General features: G+C 42.0%; 1 protein-coding gene across 1 annotated transcript in view; it reads right to left on the bottom strand.

Moving 5' to 3' along the window:
• LOC139294254 (arginyl-tRNA--protein transferase 1) overlaps positions 1–24446 on the bottom strand; it is a 49522-nt gene that overhangs the window by 20429 nt on the left and 4647 nt on the right. Inside the window, exons 5-10 of the mRNA XM_070916105.1 lie at positions 24084–24320; positions 20222–20436; positions 17887–18015; positions 10680–10712; positions 5213–5394; positions 1076–1175 (exon numbers count right to left, since the gene is read on the bottom strand). Of these exons, the coding sequence (XP_070772206.1) occupies positions 1076–1175; positions 5213–5394; positions 10680–10712; positions 17887–18015; positions 20222–20436; positions 24084–24320 (896 nt within the window). The remainder of the gene's footprint in view (positions 1–1075; positions 1176–5212; positions 5395–10679; positions 10713–17886; positions 18016–20221; positions 20437–24083; positions 24321–24446) is intronic.

The raw sequence follows: 24446 nt of genomic DNA, 5'->3' as shown, positions 1-24446 counted from the left end.
GCATTTTGGGGAGCAGGGCAAAAACTCACACTTTATGTGAACTATTATAAACAAAGCATGGAAATACAACATCATGGAGCTTAATGCTGTACATCCATTAAAACTGGTTATCATTAACAGTTTAACAGAAACGTAAAAGCAGGATTTTAATACAGAGAAGAGGAACACAAATTTAGCAGTGTTGCCATCAGGTTACTTAAAGGTCACATATGATGCTAAATTCAGCTCTATATTTTCATTCTGGGATTCCACGAGAGTAGCTTTGCATGATTCACAGATCCAAAAAGTCCTTATTTATCTTCTACTGGCCCTTCGCGCCCCCAGTTCATCCTCTGTCTGAAACAAGCCGTTTTAGACAAACTGAACAACCTCCAAAAACTTGAGAAGTAGTCCTGAGCAGAGCGGGCCAATAACTCAGACAGACTGAGCGGGTGGATGAGCGTCCCTGTACTTGGTGGGTGTGCTGTGGCTGGAGCAGATGACCTGCTGGGGGCGTGGCTGGGTGCAGTGACTATATAGTTGTGACATCACAATTTTACAGAAGTCCTGGCGGCTCGTTTAAAGACACGGCCCGTGTGCATTTCTCCATGGACTGAGCGTTTTGATACTTTCACAGTATTTATACAGCACCTAGAGCTGCTTTATAATCACACAAGACATGGAGATCCCACTTTCTACAATATGGGATCTTTAAAGGAGCAGACAGCAGAGGTAAAGGCAAGGGCCAGCAGTGCATTATATCAGAGTAAACATTTGCATGGTGTCAAGAATATACACTATGTTTAACTCATACTAGAGACATCTAGTGTTGCAGCAGTCCTAATTAATTAATTACTAAACCTATTATAATACCATATAGAAATGCTTAAAGTGATGTGGACGTTAATGTTAAACATATGTTGACTGATCAAAGTATCAAACATGTAGGTATACAATTCAGTTGAATCTTTTTAGCATTTGGTTGTTTGTCACAACATCAGAGTCATTTGAGCCATTCATATGGAGATGCTGTTTATATAAAAAGGTGAAAAACATGAGATACGTGCTGAACATGTCAATGTGAGATGTTGCTTACCTTATACCGCATCTTGGGACAGGAGTGAATGTAAAAGCCCAGATAATAGTAGGACAGCTTGGGGGACTGTTTCTGCAGTTGCCTGGTGAAAGTGATCTCCCTGTGGCAGGAAACACACAGACACACCTTCACAGAGATGCACTGAAACAAAAGGCTTCATGCTTTCAGAAACAGCACATATGCATGCAGTTTGGTGTTACTGCTGCTTTCAGTGATGGCTCACTCCAGCATCACTTTCTCTTTTTCAGTTGATCCTGGTTGGTGATGCTGCACTGCAATGTGCAGTGTTTTAGATTTCAGATGGTACATAATCATCTTTGCAATTTACACAATGACATGAGTGTCAATTAAATATAGCACATAATTTACTGAAGTTTTTTTATTATCATGTATGTTTATTTGTTTTTTATGTCGGTTTCTTCTAAGTAGTTTGCATTGTGTTTTAGCTACAAATGTATGCATGCAGTTAGACTTTTAGACTAAAGGGACGGCCAAACAAATGATCAGCATTTTGGAGGTGGTTTCGCTGAAAAGAATAAGTCAGACAAAGTAAAGAGTCATTTAGAATATATTAATTGCTATTACAAACCCTAAAAACTAGTACACTAAGTGTGTCTAAGTGTACACCAACTATTTTAAAATGTGTTTTTCAGTATATAAATGAGGGCATTAAGAAATAAAATTGGTACTAGCAGCTCTGACTAGAGCAGTGCCTAAGCTGAGGAAGTAAACACCCACACTCAAAAAGGCAGCTTTTCTTGGTCTCATTTCATTACACAAAAACAACTGCCTTCTCTCTATCGGCATTGAGCCCTCGAGCAAAAAAGAAGGTGGTGAAAAAAAGAGGGGGAGAGCGTGTAAAATAAAGATTAAGAACTTGGAAGATTTATACTGCTTCTTCAAATACAGTAAATGTCTTGCCTGCTTTATTTTTCCCCAATAGTTTCTTCCTTAATTGCATCCTTTTTCTAAAAGCCTATTTTCCCCCTTTTCCCTCTGCCGTTTCCTTCACTATTCCATAACTAAATTCCAGCTCCTCTTTCTTCTCCCTTTTTGTTTCACCCTTCCTTCCACCCTCTGTGCTTCACTCGCTTAAATGAAGGGGGAGAATTCCCTTTCTTACAATAGTTAAAAGAGAGAGAGAAAGAGGCCTTAAAATAAAATAGATGCACTGAAAAATAAGACATGGGACAAAGCCAGCCAAGCCAGGGAGTGGGAGAGACAGGGAGAGAGAGGGAGCAGGAGGAGAATATAAAAGAGGAGGGTCAAGAAAGAGAAAGGGAGGGAGAAGAGAGGCAGCTAGAGCGAGGTGCTAGAAGGTCACCCGCTTGCTGCCAGGTTCCTGGGTTCCCATCCCCTCTCCACAAAAGCGCCCCGGCAGGCCTGAATTGGGGGAGGGGGGTCAAGAGAGGCGAGGGCCCCATTCACAAAAAGCCCTGCGCCCCCCCCTTCACTTGAGGCCTTCACACCCCCACCTCCACCCCCATGGCAGCAGCTTGAGTTCGCCATTATCCCCTCTTCAGCCATCTGACACTCCAGCACAAGCCAATTATCAAGCCCTCTGCTCTTGCACAGCTTCCCTCAAACTGATGTGCATACACACACACACCCAGACACAAAGGGCCCATAACAGTGCATACCACAAGGTGCTTACTGCAGCCTCGCATGCATGCGGAAACATTTCATTACCAAACACTACAAGAATAATGTTGATTAGCCAGATATAAAATGCAGAGTGAACTACTAGTGATGGGAAGCACACAGAAGCTTATTTAACTGAGGCACTGAATCTGAAATCACACAGTATATGTATGTACTGTACATGTATCAAAAAAAACTAGGGATGTCCCAACTGGTCTGCAGGATTAAGTATAGGGCCAATCCAGGCCTTTCTTGATGAATCAGTATTGTCTATATAAAGCCTGATCCATTTCATCCCTCATTTGTTTCAAAAATGCTCCATCGGGATCTCTCAAAAATTGGAAAGTGAGTGAGTTAAAGGCAAGTGAACTGAACAGCATGTTCATGTAGCCATGTGTGAGGAAGCCTCATTGGGTTTAAAAACACACCTCTAAAGTGATGTTGTTTGAACTCCACATTTGAACTTAAACTGCATTATTTTTCTTACAAACAAAGAAACACTTTGGGACACTACACAAAATATAAAAAAAACATTAATAGAAAGTTGTATTGCAGGTTATATTTATTTTAAAAACTAGCTATCCAGAATCTAAATAGTTTAACATATTTTAATGTAGGCTTACTGTAGGCTATATGTCCATTCTCCCATTTTATTATGTACAGAAAAATATACGTGTATATCAAAAAAATATTACGGCTAATGGATAATAATGGATTGGATGCCGTGTCAGCAAATACTGAATGTTTAAGGGCTTAGATCAGGATCAGGGGCAACACGACATAATCCGGACATCCCCATAAGAAAGTGATCGAGGTTGGACACCAGCTGTGTTTCATACACACAGTGCCTCAGGCACCTCATTATGTGCCTCTTTTCTTCTCCTCCTCCTCCCCGTCCTCAGGGCCTGTGGCAGAAGGAGCTGTACTCCTGCAAGAAATTTCCCAACACCCCCCTCTCCTGTTTCTACTGCTGAATCACACGTATGCACACATACTGATGTACAGAGGACCAAAATACACACAGTGCTGTACTTGTTGTTGCACTTTTGTAATACCCAACATAATATTTAACCACAACTGTAACATAATACAAACTCTACATCTGCTTTCCCGGATGATGGTCGGCCACATCCGTCCAACAAATCAGGGTTCCCACCCAAGTACTAATTCAAAAACTTTTTCCTGTCTTTCTATGACCTTTTTGTTAGTTCTGCTACATACTTCTTCCGTAATTCCTCCATGATTTTATAAATGCTGTTTTTTTAAAGGACAGCCCAGGTTTCTATCCAGTTGGGCTTGCTGTGAAGATCAAACACCATCGAATGTAATGAACGTTTGGATAAGTTTTAAACACGGTCTGTGGGGGTGTGTGTGTACATGCATTCTGTACAGTAAGTTTTGGACAGAGTCGGCAAGGCCAAGCAGACTAGGGAGTGTCCAGACATGATCAAAGGCCTGGGCTCTGGTGTCTGTAAACAAGCGGGAGGATTTTAGTCCCGCTGGCTCCCTTCTCCAAGGCCTCCTCCACACACCGAGCACTCTGTGTTACTCTTGGAGTCAGACTCTTAAAATAATGCGTGATGGGGAACTGTGTGCTTATGATGACCAGGGTGTTCCCTCTATATGAGCAGAGCCTGTCTGTCCAAACTGCTGGGAAGGCTTAGTATGTCATTATACATACACACACGAATGAGCACTCACAACTCACATACTAACACCTGTACACACCAACTTTGAAGCCGAGATCACCCAGTCTCCCACATCTGTGCAGAAATATTTTAAAAAGCCTTTCTCACATTATTGGGTTACATTTTACAGGAAACGCCAGATACGTGCGCCTGTAGCATATGTGTGCGCTCTCTTATTTCATCTTGGCGGAGAAAACTGTCGTCAGCTGAACCACAAACAGAGCCCTGCCTCAACCAATCAAGTGCGAAGAAAGAGGTATTTTTCCCCGACCTACAGTATTATGGCACTTAAAGTATACAGTTCTAAGGAAAGATAAAAAATTTGGGAGGAGCCGAAAAAGATCAAGAGTCAGGGAGAGAACAGGTTAAGAGGAGGGCAAATGTGAGGGAATGAAGAGGGAGGAAGAATAAAAGAGAGAACAAAGAAGGGAATGGTCACCAATGAGCGGCATAGCAATTCCTCTCAAGAAAGAAGTTACATGTCACATTTGACAAATCATTACCCTATTCATTTCACGAGACACAGTATAACTCCTATAAATAATCTGGATATTGCTACACCATAACCTCCCTCTACATCATAATTTGCATTGTGTACCACTGGGTTACATCTGACAGCAAATCTGCTGCAAATTGCAAAAATAAGGTCCTGGTTTTATGAGACATGAGCACTGACACCATCCCTGACATGCCACTGGGGCTACCAATCATCTCCACCATCATCTGATTTGTTTACAACAATTATAAGAAGGCTTTCGAAACAATAGAAAAGGGGCTGATGTGGCCGGTGTAAGTCCTGGCAACCAACCTGAGAGCAGAGTAGGAGCCCAGAGAAAGTGAGGCAAAGTCTGGGTTGTAGTACAGGTAGACAGAGGACACGCAGGTAGGCAGGATATCGATCACCCCCACTGCGACGATGCGCCCGTCCAGCCAGTACTGCTGGTGGAAGGAGCCATAGCCCACCTCAGGCCCATCTGGAGAATATTCCGCCTGGGGAGAGGCAGAGAGAGAAAGACAGTAAGAGGAGGTGGTCACTGGTCAAAACAATAGCAATACTGTGTCCAATATAGTTTGTATGTAAAATATATAAATCACAGTGGAATGAGAATGCTGTATTTAATAGGACTGATTTTATTTTCTTGCGCGGATCTACTTTCTCTGTCTTATACACACACACACACACAAACACCTGTATGATGGTGTATTATAACACGGCCTGGCAGGGAAAAGCCTCCCTGCCAGGCCTAACGCATTATGTGTGGGGGGTGTACAGTAGCCTCACGTTCAGCCTGCTAATGGCTCCCAAATGTGGAGCAAGAGCAGGGGAGTTGGGGGGGGCTGGGCTGGCCACAGAAACAATCCAGGAGAGGACTTTTTAATAAAAGACCCTGCATGAGCAAAATCCATTTCACCAGGCGGTGGTGGAGTGTTGCCAAGCTTTGTCCTATATGTCTGTGTCTGCTCTCTCCATGTGCCATGAAAGAATGTGTGTGTAGATGTGCACCCGCATGTTTGAGTCTACCCCATTAATAAAACAGTTAAGTGTTTGACACATTGCATTTCTCATAGGGATCACCATGCTGGGTTTTTCAATCAAGTCACTTGACTGCTTTTCTCACAGAGGTTTAAGACTAGAGGCTTGGGGTTAGGGTTAAAAGTCATATTAAGCCAGGGTATTGGTTTGTGTGTGTGTTTCTTCAGTGCGCGAGTAACAGGATCCTTCTACTTCACCAACAGTCATCTGGACCCAGTTAAGTAGCGCAGACGGTGCTAGTTATCACAACACTGAGAGAGCTAGCTCGCTAATCCATCGCGCCACTGGGCCCGCACTCGGACCAAATTAAAACTGACCAAACAGAAACACGGCGCGCACACACACACACGCACACACACACACACACACACACGCGCTCCCTGCAGCTCTGTGACCCCAGAGGGCTGAACATCACCTATGGGGTGACTGTGTGCCACATTCCTCCTTAGCACCATGTAAGGTTTTCTTAAGTAGAGCTGGTAGTAAAAATAATAATATAGCCCTCTAGCTCAGGTCTGATCACCTGTCTGATACAATATATACCAGAGTCCATTTATCCTTTGTATGTGTGTGTGTGTGTGTGTGTGTGTGTGTGTGTGTGTGTGAGGGGTAGTTGGGTGAAGGAATGATTAAATTGTCTAAATGCTGTTCCACATCAGAGGACATATGATATGAGACAGAGATGATGTGGGTTTAGTACACATTAGCTGTGACTGACTGGGAGGGATGGCAGAAAGGAGGGAAGAATCAAGAGAAAGAATGAACAGTTATTTGGAGGGTAGCTGGGGGTGTTGAAGGGTGACAGGCACCACATCTGGAGCAAGCACTGCACTCTATGTGGCTGTGTGTGTGTGTGTGTGTGTGAGGTTGGGGGAACTGTCTGTCTTTATAAGCAGGCAGCCTGTTATTTCTTGGCACCAGTTTCCCCAGAAACACTGGAGGCTTTGTCGGAGGCCCCTCTGTGTCATTTAAAAGTGGTAAGTAAAAGGAAAGAGCGAGAGGTGATCGGTGTGTGTAATAGAGGGAGATTTTTCTTACCCCACTTCCAGTATACATGCTTGAACACAATTATATGAATGTGAATGCCAGGGCAATAGAAGAAATGGCTGTCTGAGTTTGTGCGTTTGTTTATAAGTTCATACCGTGTTCAAGGCTGATGTTGTCTGACTGACCTGTGCGTCACCTCAGACGACAGCTTAATGGTTGTGTCCTTGCCACTGTGACAACAATCTAAACATTTTCTGGAACACTTCAAACCACCCCAGAGCCTCCCCTGCAGCCCCAAATCGCTCTCATATGGCCTAAACAGGGCCATGAGAGCAGCATGCTCGACAAAGTGGGGAGGTGGTGTGCTGCATGTATGCTTCAACCTCCTTAAAAAGACAGTCAAACCATTTTCTGTTGGCATTTTAAGATGCTTATTGTAGCAAATCCCACCCAAATATAAGCCTGATCTGGCTCTAATGACGGTCTGAGATTGGAGAGAAACGAAAAGGCTGTACTAGCTAACTCAGTATTGAAGCTACTAGTCTCTCTATAGTCCTGTAGCAACAACATAAAGACTAACAGCTCAGAGCTCAGGTATAAGTTGTACCTAAGTATAATAAAATATCTTGCTGAATGAGATCATGATTGTAAAAGGACATTATTGTATGTGGCTGAAAAGTCAGTAGACCAATTTGTGGCCCACAGGATAGTGCTACATTAAAGTTAGATGTACAGCAGACGCGTTGGTGCTGTTTTATGTGTAACACATTGTTCGAAAAGTCCCAATTTGGACATTCAATGTGATGAAATGCCACAAAGCATCGGATCAAAGCAGTTGTGTGGAACATTGTTTTCCAATAACAGAATGGACAAAGGCCTGGCTTATGCTCAGAGAGTGGATGTGACAGATATTAGAACAGAGCTTTGAGTTTATTCCCTTTCTTCACAACAATCAGTGGATTACACAATATATGTGGGATGAGCATGGTTTCATTTACAATTTCTTTCTTTCTTTTGTTTGTTTTTTGTCCCTCTGTATTGATTTTTATTTCATGTGTTTTTATTTATTCTATTTATTTGTACTTTTCTTTATTTTCTTGTATTTTATTTATTATGTATGTATTAATTAGCCCTTTTATGTGGTTAATAAGGATATTATTTTGAAGTAATACTAAAGCGTGTGTTATTTCAATTGTGCTGGACATGTCTATTACTGTAAATTGTGGTGGACAAATAGCACATTCAGTGTATTAATTGCTGGGTTGCTATTAATTGATATGGTTGGAAATCAGATCAGTGAAGGATGAGTGTTCACCATGTTACCACTTGTTTTTTCTGCTTAAACTCAACTCTGCAATCCCGAGTTGTTAGACCTACTGTAGCAAAGATGCTGTTATGACGCTGGCACTGACCAACAACAGATGTTGAACTAACACATTTTAAACTCTCTCTCTCCCCCTCTTGCACTCACAAATGTGCATCCACACACAACCGCAAATATACACGGAGCAAGCAGGTGTAGTATAGCTCGCATCAGTATGTACAAAAATACAAATTTTTCCCACACTGTAAAGGACAAAATGGAAATGTACTTTATTACTTTTACATAACTGTTCTGTTGTTTTACAGTAGATACAGCTGGTAGACTTTTCTGTTTTTGGCTTACAGCTGAGGTATGTACAGTGGGGTCTGTGTGTTCACTACTATGGTATGTCAGCTGGTGCATTCCCTGCTGATGTGTATCTCTGTTTCTTTACATAAAGAAAATTCTCATTCTCTTCCTCCCAGTGAGAGGAAGAGAGACAGAGAGACCAAATCACAGAAGGACAGACAGAGAGAAAGTTTGAGAGGTGTAGCCATAAAAAAACTGCGTGACTAATTGGCCAACAACCCTGTGTTTGCCCCTTGGTTAGACACATTAGGAGGCTGTAAAGAAAAATAAATAGAAACAGAATGAGTGCATGAACCCCACCCAGCCCATAAAACCTAGAGTTTCTCCAGCACATGCCACTTAGACCTCACCAAGGTCAAGTGCAGCGAGAGACACCTGCATGACTGCTGCTCATCATGTTTGCAGGTACTGATGAGCCACTGTTTGTCAGACAGCACAGATGTGTTTACCTGTTTGTGTGCATAAATGCATTTTTTAAAAAACAGAGGAATCAGTGACAGCTGATGTTAATTACCTCTGAGTTTCAGCACGAATCCTCTGCAATTTTGGTGAAATGGAACACAGCACAAACAAACAAGTCAGACAACCTGAATCCTAATTAGCTGCAGTTAGATTTGTAAGTATGCTGTTCACATACATTTATATAAATGCAGGCTTACATGTGAGCTGATGAACCACACAGTATGCAGGTCCATGTGGTGAGTGTCTGTGTGTGTGTTTTAATAGCACTTTGATTGGAGACAGATGGAGGCCAACACGCAGAGGTAGCGCACAGAGCCATGCATAATAACTCTGAGACGGAGAGCATTTGGAGGAAGACAGGAGAAGACAGGGAGGGGGATCAGAGAAAGAAATAAAATCAAGTTGGGCGAGGGGGGGCCAAGCGAATGGAGACGGCCTGCGAAGCAGTCCGAGAGGAGGGGACAGTGAAGGCAGGAAAATACATGAGGCAGTGTGCTACAGTATGTGTGTGCACACGTGTGTGTATGTGCGCAGAACTGTGTAATTCAGTGTGCCTGGCCGCCAGCCTTGACGAGGTGATAAAAGCTTGTTTCCTATAAACACTAATGATGTTCATTAGTGAGGACCTGAGGGGGCCCACGGGGCAACACAGAGTGACTGTGTTTGTGTGTCTCTGTGTCAGTCAGTTTGTGTGTGCTCCTGGACCTCAATCCTATTAAAGCGGCTGTTATAAGTGCCCATCCTGGGTCTAATTGCTGGTGTAATTGTCCTGACCCAACAGGTCCACTGGTGTTTCTGAAGGCTGTGTGCTCAGTGATGCCTGGCTGCACCTACATCTCTCCACAGAGACCACAGAGAATACTACTCCTTATTTAACCATGAATCCTATTCCATATCAATCCATCGATATCCTTCATATTATAACCATCGAAAAATGTAATCATTAAATGTATTACCAACAAGATTGTATCAATCAATGCACCAGAAGCTGACATAGCAAACTTTCCACGGTGCTTAAATAATGACTTAATTCTCCTAACTAGCAATAGCCATCTGTTAGGTCCCAGATTGATGCCCACGAAGCTGCTTAATCAGCCTGTAATCTGTACCACACCACACAAAGTGAAGAGCAGTGGTATGTCCCATTCTGTCAAGGCCGGAGGAAAGGACTGGTCTGAAGACCTTGTGTTCAAAACAGTCCCAACACAATCTGGCCACCACATTTCCCCATCTTCCTCCCCCTTTCACTTAGACAGGGCTAAATTAAAACCCCTCCAATATGAAACAAAACCCCCTTCCTGAATCCCTTAACCCCCCCCTCCAAATCCAGCTGGATGGCTCTTGAAGAAAGAGAGCAAAGGTGGTTGGGTAGGTATGTGCTGGATGAGGGGAGCTAGTGTACATTGATCCCCTTATGAGTGTGTTTGATGAAGAACTAAATGCTGAATCGCTGGACATTTTTCGAATTATTATCGTCATCATCATCTCCATGACAGTAATTTCACCAGGAAGACCTTCTCTTAGTTGGGGCAAATCATTACAGGTAACACATATGGATGAGTAGACACATTTAAAAAAGTGGTTTTATTAAACTGTCAACAGGCCAAAGGAAATACATACCTCCAGTGGTGAATCACAGAGAAATCTCCGGAACTGTGGAGGGGAAACAGAGAAAAAAAACAGTTAGTTCTTTGGGTCACCAACTCCTTTGAAAAGGCATAAATGAAAACCAAACACTTCTCCATTGCTGTCCTATATAGCTTATCCCTCCCTGTTTTCTCCTCACTCAGGTGTCACATATCAAATGCGGCCCCTCATTCACAGAGGGGCATAAAAAGGAAAACTGTATTTACACAAATGAAAACATTTAGCCTATCAACTGAGGCTCACAGTCCAGGGAGGACAGAGTGACAGCTTAAATAATCAGCATTGCCGATTTCAAAATAGCCCTGTCTATAATCTCTGAACACACTTGAAAATGCACATCAGATATCAATTACTGGTGGACTTTATGTCTGTGGAAACATTAAATCTTTCTTCCATTCTCTCTACTATTTCCTGTGCTCCTTCTTTTTTAGCGCCAGGGTTGAGAGCAGTGTGTTTACAGACGAGCCGACCCGCAGGACTGGAGGACAAAACGTAGCACGCTTCCACAATTGGGGCCAAAACCATTCTATAATGAGAACCAGCGCGGCCACAGTGGAGCAGTGATGAACAGCTTTTGGTTTACTCAGTCTAGCTCACCCTCATGCGCCACACCACAGTTTCAAGTTCACGTTTCAGAAGGAAATGCTACAATCCAGCTGTGTCGTTCATTTGCAGATACGTTCGACTTTGGTTCCACTGTCTGGTGAGCAGAACAGGGGTCTAGGATTGCACCAACATCATAAACATAGCCAAGAGGGTCCAGACAGGACTAAAACAACGAGGAGGGGATATGAATTATGTAAAACAGCTCATAAGATAGGAAGTTACATAATGACACTTCTTATTAACCAATGCTATTAACAATGTGGCTTTTTTTCTTGTTTTCCTGACTTAAGCCCTGACTCCAACTAGGGTTATACGGGGTTCTTAATTCTAAACAGGCTAACAACTTATATTGAAAGGGCAGTATATTGGCAAACCAACATATCAATCTATTCCGACTCTTTGCATTACTTCCTGAAGAATGCAAGAATAAACCAAAGACTAGTCTCTCACAGACTCTCTGTCAACAAAGGGATGAATCCAAGTTATCTTGTGCATACGAGTTACTGGAAATTCCCACAAGCACACCAACGCCTGGTGTGTGTGTGTGTGTGTGTGTGTGTGTGTGTGTGTGTGTGTGTGTGTGTGTGTGTGTGTGTGTCACTAATGCTGTGTTCTCCAACACGGGGGATGTTTTGGCAGAGAGGGGCTAAAGGATGATGCACTGTCGTCTGTCATTTCTATTTTACCTTTGGCCTGAAGCAAACTGTTTTCACTACCTTTTCAAATTCGCCCACTTGAGTTGGATTCTAGTCAAAAGAATGACTAAATCCACTAAATATTAGTTAAAGTTCCAGTCAGAAGAATACATGAAGCTATGAAAGGACCAAGCAAGAAGACAGCTAGTGTAGAGAACTCAAAAACAATGCATGCAGTTCTTGCTGAGAGGTGGAGAGCTATAAAAGCCTTGCTTACTGTGCTCCCTGTGCTGAATACTACGAGACGGAACACACTGCCATTACCCTCCACTTAACGTCAACACCAGGATGGAGAGGAGTACAGGGGAAGAGGGAATGGACAGAATCACTCAGACCCAAAACAAATACGAATGACAGTTCTCATCCTACAACTGCTCTTATGTCATTTAACCTTTACGTTCTCCTGCTCAAGGCCATTAGGCCAACTGTACCTGCAAAATCTTGACGTGCAGTTACAGCAACAGTCCCTGAGCCTTCATCTATCCCAGTAAGAATGTCAACCTTTTAGCAGGAGCAACTCACTGCATGCAATTATACTAAATATACATATTCTTTATTTAAATGTATTGAAATTCTATTCACCTGTTAAACAGAAGAGTATTTTGTACAAATTGTATACTTTCCATGACCAATGTGGAAAATTGTAGTGACTCTATCTGTTTAGACAATGATCTTTGCTCATGCAAAAAAAATGCTTATCAAGTTTCCCACCTGTGTAACCATGCCAGTAAAGTGTAATTTTCCACTCCTAACTAGTCCTTGCTAGTCAACAAATTACCAACAGCAAAGCCTCCCAACATGCGATATTGCTGAAGGGCACAAATGAAACTTTTGTTTAAAACTCACAAAAAAAACCTAAATAGTTTGTAAAAAACAGAACAACAGCTGCATTTATTAGATGACATCATTTATAGAGGCCATGCTACGACACTGGCTGCTGTATGTATGTGTGGAACTGAGAATCTCCAATTGACCTAGTAGTAAAATGCTTTATTATTTAACTAGACAAGTGTGTGAACTTTTACGCATTAGAGCCTGCTAATGCATGCAAAACCATACATGGATAATCACATTGAGTTCTGAAAGCTCCAAGCACATCCCTTCATCAGTCCCTCCTCCTCTTAACTCTACCAGGCACTCATCAGGGGGCTGCTGGGTAATCATACCAAGAGGAATGAGCAGTGGAGCGCAGCAGCTTTCCACTGCTGTGTCCACCCTCCTTGGCTGGGTGAGGCCGCTCTCCTGGAGCCTGGCAGGTTTGACCCCTCTCTAGCCACTGACAAACTACAGACCACATGGCCCCGCCAGTATGACACAGACAAACAAACAAACAGTCAAACTCATTCACTCTGCAGGAGATAGACAGTCTAATGTGTGGAGTCAGTCACTCAGGCATGACGACAGCAAGGGGACAAACACGTGAATGCAATCTCAGCTTCCTCTCTCTATCTCTAATACAACAACACATATGCCTGTAAACAGAGCCGAACTTCTGGAACGTTCTCATCCACAACACATGGAGTCCATCACTTCCTCTCTAACTCTCCCTTTCCTATAGTAAACACTCATCTGTGTACGATTAGGGGGGCAAGCAGCCGTCACACACACACACACACACACACACACACACACACACACACACACACACACACACACACACACACACACACACACACACACACACACACACACTGTTGTGTCTCCACTCACACACATACAGTACATATAAACACACACATCTGCTTAAGCCTAATTGCTACTTAGACCTCTCGTCATTGTGCTCTTCACTCGCTCACATTGCTGTCCTTATTTGAGCGACAAGGTGCCTGTAATCATTCTCTCATAATAAAAAAACAATAAAAACAAACAAAATACCGTTTCTCTCTCTCTTCACCAAACCTTTGCTGGCTATATCATCGCTGTATCTTGCTGCAATGCTCAGATCAATGGGTAAAAACAAAGAAAAAACTGTAATAACATGAAGTGGATCTATAATGGTAAAAAGGCTGCTTATAGGTTTTTATTGAATCTGTCATTATTGTGCATAACCATGTTGCAAATAGCTTTGAGCTAATCTGAGCTTAAGCTATTTTTGCCATTCATTTCTTCCATTTCTACTGATACATTTTATTGCCATTTCTCAGCTTTTTCCATATACTTTTTTTTCCCTTTTTTCATGTGTACTGGTTAATGTCCTGGCCATCAAGAAGAGTAAATACAGATTTAACAGGATTTGTTTTCCTGAAAATGAATGCCACATGTGCAGGAACTCAGAGTCACGGCTCAGCACAACAGTTAAGACCAGTAAGTGTGAGTTAGAGTGTGTATGTGAGCGTGCATGCGTGTGTGTGTCGAAATAATTGCTAAGTATGTGCTTCAACTCTGTTAGGAAAGCATGATTGGATGTGGAAGGAATAATGTCTGGCTGCCTTCCAGTCATGGTATGACAGGAAAGGCATACATCCTTAAACAAACAAAGCCATTCCCCTCTAGGACATCGTACTGTCTAATGGCAGTACAATTTTGGCAGAGTAATTCAACTTGCACACACAATCTCTCCTATCGCCTGGCTCTGAGCCAGGCTGACGGTGTTCCACATTTGGTCCCTGGGTAATACTTTAATGGATCAATAAATACCTCTACAAATACTAAATGACCAAACTTCCTAGGTAGCAGCAGCAGGGATAGAATGGCACAGCACCAAAATGTGCCATCACCACATCAACAATGTGTTTCCCATTTCTTTACGAATGCCACAGGACAATGGGGGGCTCTGAGCTTCTGGGAAGAGAACAGGCGAGTTACCCAGGAGCTTGACAGGCAAGAAAATAAAATCAGCTGTGTTTAGTACTGTGATCTCAGGAGTGGTTGTCACATTAGTGAGTCCAACTAAGAGGGATATAATGAAGTCAAATTTGTTTGCAAATTAGAGATGACTATGTATAAATTGACTGCAGTGGGACGAGGCAAACCAAGGAGAGGACAGCACAGCATCTCCAGTTCTGGCATTAATGTGATACAACAGAACAGCTAGTTTATGGAGGCCGATACCAGGAGGATGAATGCCTTGTGCGATGGTCTGCTTATGTCACTATTGTTGACCAGTAGAATATCTCCATGTAGCACAGGAAATGTGTGAATGTATGAATTGTACATATTATCACCTTAATTAAACCCCCGTCAAAATGAATATATAATGTTGTTACAATCTAGAGTCCAGTCATTTCTCTATACCACTCCCTAAGGCAGAGATGTCAAGGTGAATTACAATGAATGGGCTCGCCTTTAAGACTAAATAACCCAACTTGCATTCACTCTGTGCTTTTACACTACACTACATTCAGTCACTATCCAACCTGGAAAGTAAATCAACAACAAAAAAAGAACTTTATTTTCTGGCAACCCAACAGACAGCAGATTTTTTTAGATGTTATTCCTCTAGTTTTTGAACCCATCTGATCCCAGTACAGTTATAAACCTGAGCTGAAGGTGTGCACACAAACACACGGTCCCTTTAATAGAGCTAGTGTTATGGCACTAGGAAAGAATCTGCTACAGTCTGCCCAATCTGACAGCTTTTATTATTTATTAATTACCTTACTTTTACAAGCAGGAGAATTCAGTAATTTACTGAGGCCTGCTGGCAGGAGGGTGGAGGAGGAGGCTGTTTTTCCAGCCCTGAGGGACAAAAGGCCCTCTCAGGTTAGTGAGAATGTCTAGCAGTTCTGCACCCTGAATACACTTTATTCCTCTTTTATTTATATATAAAGTGGAGAAAAGGAGGTGTGTATATATATATATATATATATATATATTTTATAATGTAATTGACTGTATATTATAAATTTATTGTAAAACTTTATGGATCTTGGTTTCTGTTTCCCATTCATTACTGGACAATACTTCTCATTCACTGCATAAACTAGTGAACTTTCTTTCTTTTATAGAGTTTACAGTTACAGCTTCATTCAAAGCACAAAAGAAAAAAACATTTTAATCATTATAATTACAACTATAATTCTCCTAATAGTGTGTACACTCCTCATGTGATGGAGCGTGGAACTGTTGTTGATCCAGGTGCAAAGATTTTTCAAATTGGGCAACAAACAGTGATTATTTTCATTACCAATTAATCTGTCAGTTATTTTAACGATTACACGATTGCTAATTTAGTCTACAAAATCCCAGAAAATAGTGAAAAATGGCCATTACAATTACCAAAATCCAAGGTGATGTCTGTAAATTGCAAACAGTCCAAAATACAAAAGAAAAGCAGCAGAAGCTGGAACAAGCATGTGCAGTAGTGCCCTACAGTAGGTGCGGAATAATAATCATGCAGTACCTCACTCTCACTACAATCGCTGGGGTCATCACCATGAATGGCCATCTGGTAGCGGGCGTACAGCGCCACCGACTGCTGATAGGACGCTGTGAATTGAGGGTCCTCAAAGCTGACCGGCACTAGCCTCACCTTCAAGCACAGGGTGTGGAGGGGAAGGTGGAGGAAGGTTTTATAAAGGGTTGACAATGAATTCAAGGACGGTGAGTAGTTAGGAAAAAGAATTGAAAAAAAAAAAGAACAAGAGGAGGCATGGGTGCTTTGGAGGAATGAACAATAGAGGTTTTAAACAGTGTTATACAAGTGCTTTGGCATGTTAGGGTTCACATCAGTCTCCTAGTCCTCGAGGCAAGCTGGTAACACAACAGGTCTGTTTTGAGTTTGAGACTTGATTTAGTGATTTTATCAGATTGTTGCGCAAAAAGGACACAAGAAAGCAAGAAAACAATGGGATTCTAGGAGACTGAGAGTGTGTTTTTAAAATAATAAGATGACGAGCAACTTGAGGATGAGGCTAGTGCACTGCCCAGCTTATACCACAGATCGCATGGAGGAGATCGGTAATTGAAGATTCAGGATTCAACACAGAGTCAGGGCCTGTGAGGTCCAGAGCAGCAGAAATCCAAAATTATGTCTGAATGGATCATCTCAGCTAGACACACACAGACTCTTCCAACTCTACAGACTCCTCTCAAGACGGTAAACAAGGTTGAACAGACTGCACGCATGAAGTAAATTAAAGTCTCATTACCACTGCTTGGTGATGAGAAAATTAGATTCCAGTTCAGACACAGGGAACTATCGTGAGGGTAGGGTGATGGAGGGGCACAGACGAGGTAAATGTGTGAAGGTTGAGAGGGTTCACCTGACAAACTGCCCCCCAAAAGTGAAACAACTCAAGACTAACGACCCGGCAGGCCGACCGAAGGCCAACTCAGACACCTGGAGAAACACTGCTTTCAACCATGGCGTATGGAAACATTTTCCCCTCCATTTCCTCTCCCTTTGAGTCTCGCTCTTATACACATACACTCTCTGTAATACTAACACGTTAATTTACTTTTTTCATTCATACAGACATTTTGTTTCCCCCCCCCCCAATGCCTGTCTTCCTATTTCCAGAGAGTGGTGGTACAAATTTTAAATGCTAATTATCTATGAATTACAATCTATTTTCAGTCTCATACAGTTTGAAGAGATTTACAGTACAGTCCTGACTTATTTGGAATTATGATTTACATTTATGAAATGAGTCAAATCTCTGAAAAAAACGTCACAACAAAATGCAAATAATACCCATTACATTACGTACTACATAAGTACAAACTTATGACACATCACATCAGCAGGTTTATGATCCATTATGTGATAGAAAACAAAAAAAAGGACCAAGATAACATATTCATAAGAGATAAGAGCAAGATAATAACCCTTTTGATGCCTCTGTGGGTACACAAACCTGTCGACCCTCTCCCTCCCTCCCTCCCTTCCTCCCTGGGTACCCCTAGAGCAGGTTGACCTACGCCCCCCACCCTCTGACCTGGCTCTCGGAGGGTTTGTCAGGAGGGTCCTTGTGAATGGCCATCTGGTAGAGTTTGTACACCTGGTAGGAGGCGTCGAAAGAGGCTTTGAACTGCGGGCTAGGGGGATTGGAGCGCACTAGCCTCACCTTCAAAAAGAATACGGGCAGACAAAGGTTAACATCAAAATGTGTACCGAGAATAACAGAAGTGGTGATTAAAATCCTTTAGATGGAAGATATTATCACAAATCAAAGAGAGAACAAGTGTGGAAAGAGTGTGAAGGGAGAGAGAGACTGAGACAAACACACACTCTCCTATGTTTAACCATTTTACAAATGTCCTGTTTTGTTTTTTTTATTCTTCTAAATTAAATGGCCTTGTTTTCACCAATAGCAGCTGTTGTTCAACATAATCGAAGCTGAAACAATTTAAAGAGGGTGTGTTGTGTCCATCTCCATCATGAGACAAAAACGACAGGTGTTACTCAAGATACAAAAGAACGTAACAAGCATTTGTTAAGTACTCATAAAAAAGATCAAATAATCATTTGCCTATTTACTTTCCATTTACTATGCATATTGTGTATATGAGCCCATTTCCAGTGCTTCACCATGTTGTCTATGACTTAAGTTTTATTCTTGAACCTGATCATACCAAACCGAAATTAGCGTGCAGAGACTTTTTTATTAAGTCTGAATGAACAGGAGTTTAAGATGAAGGTAAACTGATCAGCTTTATAAAAAATGTTTGCTCCTTTTGTTGCTCTTTAATATTTGTGTTATTGTTCTTACAACTTTAAAAAAAGCTATAAATCAGTCTTAACAGGAAGAATCACGAGAAGCCTGTGAGTGTTGCTAATGTCACACAAACTAAAAGAACTTCCACATCCTCCAGCCCCATTTAATGAACCATCTCATCGTTTGGAAGCTTTTGTTGGCCAGAGGCTGTGCCGTATGAATCCCCTGGACAGACAGGAGAGAAGAACTGAACCTGGGGTTTGTTTGAGTTGGACCTTCTCACTTATGACCACTTGGCATCTACATCCTTTAGTCAAACAGAGACGTTGGGCCTCTTACATAAAAGGACAGTGCTGAAGATCGCTCTTTTTAATTTTGTGCTAAATCTAGAGATATATTTTGATAGGCTGAAATGATTTTGGTGAACCAACACTGCAGCAGATAATGAAGAGCATGGAAATTAAATTTGAACAATTCACATAACAGTCTTGAAATTTAACAGCAACAGTCTGATACTTGACCGCTTTATGAATGTTCAAATAAGGCCACGTAATACCAGTGGCTTTTGTTTAACTTTAATTAAAATGAAAAATCATGTTTTTTTAATGCTTTAACTGAAAGGTTTGTTGCTCTGAATATTACTGAAAAGTAATGTAATAGAGGAGACAACTGATTGCCGAACCATTGCGTGTTAACAGTAGGAGATTTAGAAGAAAGGCTATGAAAATATGACAAAACTCTTGAGAGGAATAGTGGGTGAACAGTTCCACACTTTCCTGAGGTGCTTGAGGGGCTCTGAATCACGTTCTCACACTGACCCCTGGTGGCAGCTAACGGAACTACAGCTGCATTCAAGGCCAGGACAGAGGTGACTAACGGACTGTACATACGCTACATCTGAACTTGTCTTCCCTGTCACTGTGACTTATCTCTTTGTTATGCATTTCAATTACTTCAAAAGTAATAAGCTCCTCCAAGGTCACAGATGCCAGAGAGAAATGTCAAATGAGCAGTTTCACAATAAGCAAAGGTGAGTCCATGACAATACAAAAGCAAAGAGATGCTTAGTCACCAAATTCATTCATATTCATGTATTCAAAATGTGTTATGTATCCTGCAAAGTATTCTCATCAGTCAAGTAGTGTGACATCTTTAACAGATGTGTTTATGGTGAAATTGAGCTGGACTGCATTTAAATGCTCCAGTGTAAACATCTATGTTCTCGTACTGGGGTGAAAACATCTTTAAGCCTGCAGCTCAAGAATCAGCACCAGATAGATCCACTAAACTGCTTATCATCCAAATCGGGTAATGCAACCAAGTTTGTGTGGTGTGCCTGTCATTTGGTTGAATTGGAACTGGGAAGAGGTGGTTTTTCCACTCTGCTCTGGCCAGCTATCCTCTCCGCACACATAAACACATGGTGAAGTCACTGGAGCTGGGGAGGAGGGCTCTATGAAACCAAGGTTTCAGGCTAACTGAATCCAAACATTATGGAGACAGAAAGCTCAACACTATTTCTTAATAACAGCTGGAATCATCACAATAGGCTAATGTTTATTCCAAATCACATAAAAAGAGAAAAAGAAAGTACCTACTCCACATTTCTGCTCACCTCAAGGCAATGTGAAGAGTTGTCAGGCAGTGACTCATTGATGAAATCTTCCAGGGGTTTGGGCTGGTTGGTCTGGGTGGGAGTGGGTGGGGTAGGAGAGACAATGGAAGAGACTCCATCTGCGTCACGTCTCATCTGCTCTTTCTGAAGACGTCGCTCCTTCCTCAAGTCTTTGGCCTTCCGACATGGCGGCCGGCTAGCATCAGCTCCCACCCCTGCACCCCAGAGAAAAGAGAGAGAAAACACCATTCTTAATCTATTTTCATGCAAAAGACATGGCATTTTCAAAAGCATTTACAGATGAGAATATGTGGAAGAAAAAGAGGCAGTTATAAGAAACAACTCCATTATTCCTTTTTGGATATGGACAACAAGTTTTGCTTTTATGCTGCCTTCGTAATAGCACTTAACACAGTAAGAAAGGTAGTAACTTCAAGCTGCTGGTATTGATGAGTCTCAAGTATTAGACCATGTTTCTGATGGATTTTTCCCTGCCCCTCTGAGCAACTGGGCTGCCATGTTTACTTTAGTGTACCCCCTGCGTAGGAAGCCAGTTACAACAGAGAGCCCTGTGGAAGTAATTTTCTTGTTTCCCTGCCTCAACAGTCTTTACATTACATCTTTGCTTAGGAGGCTATAAAACAATATGGTCTGTGTTAGTTATGGTCAGGTAGCTAATGCGTGTTATAAAGGAAGACAAGAAGCAGAAAACATAATGAATCCAAGGGTGCTTTTGTCTACAATGACAAAGATAACAGACTGTGGTCAGCTGGTGTAGGCACATGAATGAGTACCTCGCCATACCTAAGGTTGTTACTCACGGTAAGGTTGTCTCTCTCAACAAGACTAACATGAAAGGGCTCTGAAGCAACTGAATCTCTCCCTGTTTCCCTCTCTCTGTCCCTGTCCCCTTCCTCCTCCTCCTCCTCCTCCTCCTCCTCCACCACCACCTCCTGGGCTCTTGCCAAGCCCTCCAGCTCTCCGGGCATCCCATGTCAACAGTTTACAAGCCCATATCCTGTTTGGAGCAATAGGGAAACGAGAGCCATTTCCTGCTTGTCCTATTGCCAGCCGCCACCATCAGCTCACTTACTAACTTTCCCCTCCGTCGACGTCACAGAGATGAGGGACGCCTGGTCCTGACAAGGAGAGAGGGAAACTCTGGCACCAACCAAGGTTCACTGGCAGCGTTCAGCTTCAGCTGACTCAAGCTACATTTTTTTTGAATAATAAAAATGGACCACAGCAGGACCTTTATGCAGATTTCATGATTTATCTGAAAATCATGACTTGTCATTTCTAATGTAAAGGGTGAACTAAAAACATACATATAATGTAACAAAATTTCAGTCCAGTTGTGACTTAAGTTTTGTGTCAATTACTGCTGTATTCTTGCTGACAATTCACATTATCACACGAATCTTACTAATTACTAGATGGAAAATGACCTGGTCCTGGTATCATCTCAATGTCCCTGTTTGCTGTATTGGTCTTTAATGGGAAATGACCAGAGGCACTGAAGTAGGGAAGCATTTCTAAGCAAGCCCTCTGTTATATAAATGTTTTTTCTCTGTCAGAATAAACATGACGAGGTCATGGCAAACTGGTCACACAGACAACAGGAATTAGAGCCACAAACACATCAACCGTCACCCACCATCACTCTGTCCACGTGCCTCTCTTTCCTCGAATTACACACACATACTTTCTCTCTCTCTCTCTCTCTCTCTCTCTGTCTCACACACACAGATACAGGTACTCCTGAGGAGAGTCTATGCATCCAATGCATGCAAGTCTGACAGATCAGTTCCTGTGGAAGACAGATCCTCCTACTGCAGCTGTTAGCACTTCATTTAAGCTATGACACTCTCCCTCCCCGCTTCCCCAAACACACATATGACTCTCAAATTCAGCCTTAACTGTCTAGGATTGTGACATACTGCATGTAAATATGTATGGGGTATGCAGTGTCATTTTACCACTTTCTGTTAACTCTCCTGCTTCAAACACACTATACTGCTTCCTGCTTCTTACAAACCAACAAATTTGGGACATCAGCCATCATGCTACCATTTTTACTATAGCCATTATCTGCACAGGCACATTGATGAACACTATTCTCTCATGGAAATGTTGTTAACCCTAACTTGCCAAAACCCTAACCCTAGTAAATTACTTCACTTTGTAATAAAATCATTTTAAATCAATATTTTGTTAACAGTTTCAACTTACATTTGCACTATTGTGATTCCCTAAAAAGACCCAAGCACAGCTTTGCAAAACCCAACATTCCATAATGTACTGCAGTATCTGTTTACCTCTGGCTTGCATACACTATATGGCAGATGGGGATCCGTGTTTTCTCAAGCTAGAACTGGAACATGCCCAAAGCTATAAAGCGCTCCAGTCATAAAACTAGAGGAAAGATATGTCCAGGTGTTTTCTGTTGGAGGTGAATAAGGGGGGAGTGGAGAACCACTGACCCCATATAGTAAATCCTCCTTGCTTCCTCTTTGCTAGCCTCCTGAAAAGGCTTGTTATATCTGACAGTCGGAGGAGGAAGAGTGTGGTGCTAACACAGGTGTAAGAGCAGAAGGACACCGCTGAGACTGTGTGTTTATGTCTGCATCTGGATCAACCTGTGCCAACGCCAAGCTTTCCTGCTCCAATGTACGTCTTTGCCTTTTGACTCATTTGATGCCTGAGAGGAAAATAAGTGGTTGAGGCCTGAAACATGAACAGTTGTTAGAAGTGCTGCTTCCTGTGTCTGCTAGGAGTTTATAATAATAATAATAATAACAGTTTATTATCTCTTCACTATGAGTATTATTTATTCATTACTGTGAGTTGGCTGTGAGGATATCCTGTACTGGAGAGGATGGAGGAGAACATGACAGCCAAAACCAGACACACTTCTGAAAACACAGAAGAAACACCAGCTTCATTCACCGAGCTGCTGCACAGTGGAGTTATTACAAGGTGAACAGTGACACCCTCTGGCAAACAATGGTGCTTTATCTATTGTAGAACACCACAGTGGCAGTCTTACTACTGATTGTAGTGCATCGTCATCTGTGGACACCAAGAGTTACTTAGTGTTGTAAAACAATAAGTGAAAAAAATATAATTCATGTGTAGAGAGCAACACTTGAGCTCAGAGCTATAATATGCTGCTCCCGAACACTTATGCTGACCCTAATAACTGAATGATAATTTAGTCACCACTTCATTATTCAGTCTGACATTATGTTCTTGTAGCCTTTCTCATTAGCTGGCTGATGTGTGCAGCTGCTGTAACGTCACTTTCACACTAAGGCCACATGAGCAAGCGCACATTTAGCATGAGCTATCCGTGCTAATGGATTCATGTAGGACTGCAACTAACGATTATTTTCATGATCAATTAATCTTCTGGTGATTTTCTTTATGAATCGATTAATTGTTTCATCTATAAAATGTAAGAAAATGGTGAAAAATAGACATTACAATTTCCCACAGCCCAAGGAAGTTTGTTTTACTCGACCAATGGTGTAAAACCCAAATATATTCAGTTAGCTATCAAATTTGAGTACAAAAGCATATGATTCCCACATTTGAGAAGCAAATAGTTGGCACAAAGTGATTATTAAAACTAATTTTGACTGACTAATCGTTATAGATATAGATTTGTGGTTCATGGTCTTAATGAAAAAAAGTTTTTGATTAAATAAGCAAAAATACATGAAGGAAAATGGTAATAGGTAATGTGTTACATAATAACAAGTAGCTGTAATTACATTACAAATAAGCAACTAGTACTTCATTACTCTGTCTGTTGTTGATGAGTATTACCTGCCATTTGAAAGGGAATCGTGTTTCTTACCTGGTTTAGGAGCAGTAGCTGTTGTTCTCCCGTCCAGGACAGACGCTGGATCCTTTCTTGATGTTTCTGAACCGGTAGGTGCAGCATCCGCCACCTCATTCTGAACTTCTGTGATAGGGGGACACTCTGCTACTTCCTTCTGAATGTCTGTGACAGCAGCACACTTCAACTCTGAGTGACAGACTTTACTGGGTTCCCGTGGACCTGCTTCTTCACACACAGAGTCCATTGGCTCCCCTACAAGGCACAAAATCAATACTGCTTACACCAGATAATGTGTAGAGCCACAGTACCAACACTGTTTTGGGTTTGTGCCCATCTCGAACTGTAGTCTCAACCCTCATGCACTCTGCATATGCAGTC

Source organism: Enoplosus armatus, chromosome 12 (assembly GCF_043641665.1).
Source record: "Enoplosus armatus isolate fEnoArm2 chromosome 12, fEnoArm2.hap1, whole genome shotgun sequence".
Taxonomy (NCBI): domain Eukaryota; kingdom Metazoa; phylum Chordata; class Actinopteri; order Centrarchiformes; family Enoplosidae; genus Enoplosus; species Enoplosus armatus.
Note: the sequence above shows the minus strand (reverse complement) of the source record. Positions and strands in the feature narration are given on the sequence as shown.